At 37.0% G+C, this 6,464-nt stretch overlaps 1 protein-coding gene across 1 annotated transcript; it reads right to left on the bottom strand.

The window, feature by feature from the left end:
• Window positions 1-3,098: 3,098 nt before the first annotated feature.
• On the bottom strand, window positions 3,099-4,443 carry LOC129727986 (stromal cell-derived factor 2). The gene is made up of 4 exons (XM_055686318.1): window positions 4,222-4,443; window positions 3,807-4,005; window positions 3,621-3,748; window positions 3,099-3,562 (listed from the first exon to the last, which is right to left on the bottom strand). Exons 1-4 carry the CDS (start codon window positions 4,292-4,294, stop codon window positions 3,303-3,305), a joined length of 660 nt encoding a protein of 219 aa, XP_055542293.1. The 5' UTR covers window positions 4,295-4,443; the 3' UTR covers window positions 3,099-3,302.
• Window positions 4,444-6,464: the final 2,021 nt, after the last annotated feature.

The raw sequence follows: 6,464 nt of genomic DNA, 5'->3' as shown, positions 1-6,464 counted from the left end.
AGGGAGAACTCTGAAAGGATTGTAAAAAAATAACGTTTATGGATGCTTTTTTTCACTTTCACTCAATAGTGTCAACAAATATCAACCCTGCTTGTCTTATTCTCATTCACTTCACAGTCCATCTCACTTCACGGAGTTAATTTTTGTCACCTCACTTTGAGTGGAATCAGGAATAGGTCTCAAAAAGGGAAGTGAGCGTGAGAGTGAAATATATTTCACCGTGAAGTCACTCCCGTAATAAGTACCAATAACCCAGATTTCACAGCAGATGTCACTTTGCGACTTACGTGAGTCCCGTTATAGGGATGTATTCACTTCACTCTGATTTCATCGTGAAGTGACTCCCGTAAAGAGCCGATTTTGAAAATTTAGATAATTGTCAAGCTGACGGCCGCACAGAGGAGTAACTCGAGTGAAAAACTGGCCAAAATTATTTTCGCTGCTATTTAGCAATATTTTGGGAAATATTTACGTGATAAGTGGAAGTGGCTGGTTCGAGTATTATATCAAAAAGTAACTCTAAATATCACACACTCAACTTAATGTTTACATTTACATAGCCTATGTGTCTTCATTAATGTTAGTGATCAGATGAAGTAATACGCTCGAATGATTTGTTCTCGCAAAACGGGCAGCGAAACAAATTGAAGAATTTACCAGAAAAATGATGTAGCAAAATATCTTCATTAAGACTTATCAATTTGATGCTCACAAATTACATGATGCCTCGTGGAACCTACGGAGGTTGGAAAAAGCCTTTTGTACATAGTGTTATTTACCCGGATTATTGATTCTGTGCATCAAGTTATTTTTAAGTTAATTTAAATTAGTTGAAATTCATTCACTGAACTAATCTCATTTCATCTTTGTTGAGCTGAAACACTGTTTTAAGTGTGAGGAAGGCACCCATCAGGTATTTTTTTTTTAATTTCCCGTGTACGCGTTAACACTTAACGTCAAAATTCGTCATAAACAACATTTTTCAAACGGGTCACAAATGCCAATCCGGACGTTACCGGATGAGATATTTGCGAGGATGTGTTCGTGATGTTATGAACTTCCATTCCACCGATGATTATATGATCGGATTCCGCGAGATTTGATAACTTTTTTAATATTGAAAATGTTCGAAAATTCGTAAAAATCACTAGTTTCTAAAACTTCTTAAGAGTAACTATAATTTTGAAATTTCGGAATTTCTATCAACCGGTTTATTAGCATTGAACATAAAGAACTCATTTGCTGCAAAATATTGATCAATTGTCATTTTTTTATGCCTGGCACAACTTGTTACTATGAATGGTTTGATTCCCAAAAAAAAGCTTGAAAATTTGTCAATGTTTACAGTGCTCCCAGCATATGATAATCCCGTTTAGCGTTCATCGAGTGATTGCATTTTGTGGAGTATTTATTAAAGCTGCAGGAAAAAATATAGCGGCACCTGAAAGCGTCAAAAAACTTTTTTCTTATTTTGGCCAGCTTTTTGTTCTAGGTACTCCTCTGTGGGCCGTTTAAAAAAAATAGTTTCAACGTGGAACTATGTACGTCTCTCAGGAAATTCGGGTACAAGGGCATGAGAAATGAAAATCAAAAACCGGAAAAAGTGAAAAATATGTCCAATTTCAAATGCTAATAAATCAGTTAGTTTTCAATGGATTTTCTTCGTTCTTACAGCAATCGTTTGGAAAATCTTCTAGGAACCCTCCCAAATGTAGAAAATTGTAATTTTATTATTCGAACAATTGTACTATTTAATATGGTAACGCCTTGTCAAAACGCTAAATTCGACCTCTGATTGGTAGTTATATGATTGCTTCTACAGGTACAGTGCTTATATTAGTTCTAGACAGCAACTACCACAATCCTTACTTAGCAGCAGCTGCAGCAGCAGTGCAGCGGATAGCAGTGCAATGGATAGCAATAGCAGCGGATAGCAGCAGCAACTGTGGCAACAGATATCAGCAGCAGTTGCAGCGGGTATCAGCATTAATAGTAGCAAGAGCGAATTGCTTTTTGCAGGATAAATTATATGCCTAATTAACGAATTAAATCTTTTTTTTTTTTTTTATTACACTTGATTTTAAATGTTGAAACAGTTGTAAATTTAACTTCATCTCCATGCCTCAGAAAGTACTGAATCATCTTTTCTTTCAGTGATATGCAACACCCGAACAGCTTTTGTTATCTGCATGATCAATCCTTAAAAATTGTCAACCCTTAATATGCAAGCAGCTATACTACTGAAAATAGTCAATCTTTGTTGAAACGCAGATTTCTTTCCCAAGCATGGTCGACAGAATTATAGGACTAGTAATTCGGAATGTACTTTTTGGCCTATACAAGAGCCCGCTTCAGCCGAAATTTTCATATTATTTCTAAACAGCAACTACAACAATCCTTACTTGGCAGCAGTGGCAGCGGATAGCATTAGCAGCAATAGTGGCAGGGTCTGCTGGTGCAGTGGCACTTCCTCTAGTAAAAAGCTGCCTTTGCGCGGTAGCGGGCAGCATCAATAGTAGGTACATTAGCCAGCACTTCCTCTAATAAAAAGTTGCCGTATTTTGACAACACACAAACAATTTGGGATGCTGGCATTCAGAATATATAGACCGCCAAATTTTCAGTGTGAAAACAGCTTTCAACTGTAAAATATCTCAAATTCGATATAAAATTGAAAAACAATTGTCCTTATAAGGACAACAAACAAATTATTGAAGATTTAATATTTTCTAGTTTTGCGCTAGAACTAAAAGTAAAATGTTATTCTAATCTGCATACACTCTGATTGTTAAAACTTTTTTGTATTGTATAGTGTTTGCTAGTGATGTATGTGCAAACTGAAATTCGGTAGCACTTCAACTTCTCTTTTGCACAAAATTTTAAACATATTCAATACAAGTAATGTAACGAACAACCTTATGTAGTTCCACGTCAACCTTGCGGTCGTGGTTTTGCATACAATCCTTGTGATTTTCAGCTTAAAAACGCCAATTTTCCATAAATCACATTTGGGTAACCTGTAAACAATTTTTTAGAAAGTCGAAATGTTCTACAAAAGTGCTATAAAGAGAAATCATCTCTTCCTTGATTGAAACATATTTTGAGTACGAGAAGTGCAATTTAATTCACACCGTTTCTTTGAAATGCATATCATACGCAGACAATTGCGCTATTAGCATCGTAGCATTATCAACTGTCGATTCTACCGTTGTTTGGTTTCATAGAGTTAGATTTACAATACAGGAAAATCATCGCCTGCAAGTTCAAGCACGCTTATCACACCCGAGCCTCGAGGCTTTCACCTACAGTTCCGTATGTCTCGGTACACTGTCCGCTTCCGATTGATGAATGAAGAGCCCCTCCGCAGCCGTCCAGTCAGTGCCGGAGTAAGGATTCGAGACGCCAACCACTTCCATCTGACCGTTGATAGGCCTACCAAAGGTTCGTCCCGACACGGACAGGTATGCATCAGTATCCACGTGGCGCAGCTTAACTGGCAAACTGCGCTGCCACGAATCTCCAGAGCACACTACCATCCAGTGGTCACCAGTGTCACCAGAACCTTTGAATACACTTTTAGTACGATCGCCATGCGTCGGTTTTCAATAAGTTATATTTACCTTGTTCATCTCCATACGCGGATATCTCCTGGTTACCAGAAAGCGGACTTTGGAAATGATGCGAGTGTAGATTCTTATTCGTTGAAAGGTGATGGAAACGGACGGTGTCACCGCATTTTATCGGTTCTCTGAAAGATACAAAAATGAATATTACACTCAATGCACAGAAGACTTAATATTACTTACCCTCTTTCGCAGTGCTTTCCAGTGGCGGCCTTAACTGCCCAATGACTGTTAACATCCTCCTGCACCTCGGTTGCCGTAACCGACTGCTGCCCGGATCCCGTGCCGTACTTAACGTCATGAGAGTGCAACCGAACTCGGTAGTCATTGTTGAGCAATTTGAGAACAGATCCACATGTAACATATTTGTTGTTCCTGGCGGCTAAAATTGAACCCAAGCGACCAAGTTACTAAGTGTTAAACAAAAATAAAAACACAACGTCGAACAAATTAATGACGTGGTTTCCAACAAGCACCAGCGGCTCCGCAAAAGTAGCCACACTATAAAGCTCACTACCAAGAGTCAGCCAATCACAGCTCACCACCACACTATAAACAAAGATCTCTTGCAGAAGAAACGATCCCGGAATTTACTTACCGTTAATACAGCCGAAATTGGAAATTAAACTAACTGCTACGACTAGATAAACTAATTCGAAAATGTGCGTCATTTAAATAAATTTGCCTAGTGTCCTTTACTGCTAGAATTAATGTTCAATAGAGCGCTCGTATTTCTACACACAGCTTTGCTACTCAACTTCTTTCTCCTAGCCAATAGGTTTTCGTTTTGTGCACGGTTTCGTTTTCGATTTCGTTTGACGTCGTGCGGCTGTCAAGCTGACAGCATCTGACACTTCGTTTTTCATGTAAACGATAAGTTAGCAAAGTAGGTGAGGTTAGCCTAGTGGATATTCATGTCGTGAAAGGTTTCATACAACTTGTATGCAATGTTCGTAACTTTAACCAAAACTGAGGTGTCCCGCATTTTGATTAACGGACTTCCCCTAAATTCATCCCGCGATTCTTCCCGTGTTTATCTAAAGTGCACCGCATAGCTTAGGTAGCATTTCGCTGTCGAAATTTGATCTTAACGTTTATTAGATACAGACTTTCTAGATTATTTAGGGCAATTTTGACATTTTTATTGTTGGTTTTTCAAATGTCAAAAAAGAACAATAATGTCATTATTAGAAAAATTGGTCAACCTTTAATTTTCGATTTTTCAAACGCTCGCTGCATTATCTGAGTTGCAAAACAGTGCTGTTGTATTTGTGAGAGCTAGCTTTATCCTGTTCATTTATAAAATAAATGTTGGTTCCCTATGAAAAACAAAAAAAATCTCGTCGTTCGATGCTATCGATGTTCATACTATGTAGTGGTAGTTTTGTTTTGTAAGAAGTTTCCAACTATTAAATAATGTCTCCTAGAGGGATGGGTTGAAAAAGTGGTCATTCGTAATTCCGAGGCAAAAAAACGACACACAGAATGTTCAAAGTTACCTTTAGATAGGGATACCATTCGTCCTGATTTAGCAGTAAATGTCCTGATTTTAAAATCTTATTTGGAAGTCCTAATTTATTTTGCATTTTTGAGCATTTGTCCTGATTTCCCAAAAATATTCAATTTGGTGATGTGGCAATAATATGCAGAATTTTTGAAGGTTCGGTCACCGCTAACGAATATTTTCTTTGGTTGAATCTTAGTTTAATAACGAGAGAAATCGCCTAGGCGGTGTAACCGTCAAACATCTGGAAATTGTTAAGTTTAACTAAAAACAATTTACGAGTGCTGCATTTTTTAAGTACCTATCTGCCTATTAATTTAAAGTTGCTTAATAAAACTGGATGATCTGAGAAATATGTTTAATAAGTAAATAATTGTTTGGTGTTTTTTGAAATGCTAATCATATATAACGTGTTTTATTGTTTTCACATTCACATGGAATAATAAAAATAGTTTAGATCAAACGTGTGCCGATAGAGGTGTCCTGACTTTGACCAGATGGTATCCCTACCTTTAGAAAAGTGCAAAAGCTATTTCGCTGTGTCGCTTTCATTACATCGAAAAAAAAAAGGTTAAGAAAACCCATCTCCGACTGGTGAGGAAGTATATTAAAGACAAAAATCTTGTAAATTACTAAGCCTACAAGATAAAACACGTTAACTTCGCGCGAAAAAACGGAAAAACAACCTCATGGCAAAAATTTGATGAATGGTGTCTGCTGAATAACTTTGAAAAAAGACTAAAGAATAGAATCATTTCCATCTATAAATCACAATGAAAATGAAGAACAGAACTATTTCACATTTGCTCAAATACGTACCATATCACAGATCTGATTTGGATATAATTGTGCTTATTCTAGAACCAGAATTATGTACTCATCTCTTCAAATGAAAGTGTGCGTGTTTGTTCGCTACATTATATTGGTCAACAAAAGAGAAAAATAATGTTGTCCTAAAGCTCAAAATAGTTACCCTAAAAAAATTATAGCTTTTTAACCATTCCATTTCGGAGCTCCTAGTTATGCAGAAGTACGTCAAAATCCCGCACATGAAGTGCTTATCGGATTCGTCACTTCTACATTGCACACTGGGAAAAAATGAACCCGAATTCCTATTAATTAGCAAAGACAATTGTTTCACAGACTTAAATAAGTTTTCCCGTAAGCCAACTCACACTGGGAAAAAATGAACCCAAATTCTCACTTATTAGAAGCCGCTGGGCTGGCAACCTGAAATATATCATTTTATATGTAAAATTGGTCAATAAATCGATTGGTGTTATTTTCATTCTGGACAGGGCATGGGAAAGGGTCTATATTTTCAAAAATACGCAAAA

This window comes from Wyeomyia smithii, chromosome 3 (genome assembly GCF_029784165.1).
Source record: "Wyeomyia smithii strain HCP4-BCI-WySm-NY-G18 chromosome 3, ASM2978416v1, whole genome shotgun sequence".
NCBI lineage: Eukaryota > Metazoa > Arthropoda > Insecta > Diptera > Culicidae > Wyeomyia > Wyeomyia smithii.
The sequence above is the reverse complement of the archived record's forward strand: the minus strand, read 5'-3'. Positions and strand labels throughout refer to the sequence as shown.

Bases quoted from the DNA above. Each gene is read 5' to 3' on its own strand.
- LOC129727986 (XM_055686318.1), bottom strand. From the start codon at position 4,294: ATGACGCACATTTTCGAATTAGTTTATCTAGTCGTAGCAGTTAGTTTA. The intron at 3,749-3,806 runs GTAAGTAATATT...TGTATCTTTCAG, and splicing joins GGAAAGCACTGCGAAAGAGG to AGAACCGATAAAATGCGGTG. The intron at 3,563-3,620 runs GTAAATATAACT...GTGTATTCAAAG, and splicing joins CGCGTATGGAGATGAACAAG to GTTCTGGTGACACTGGTGAC.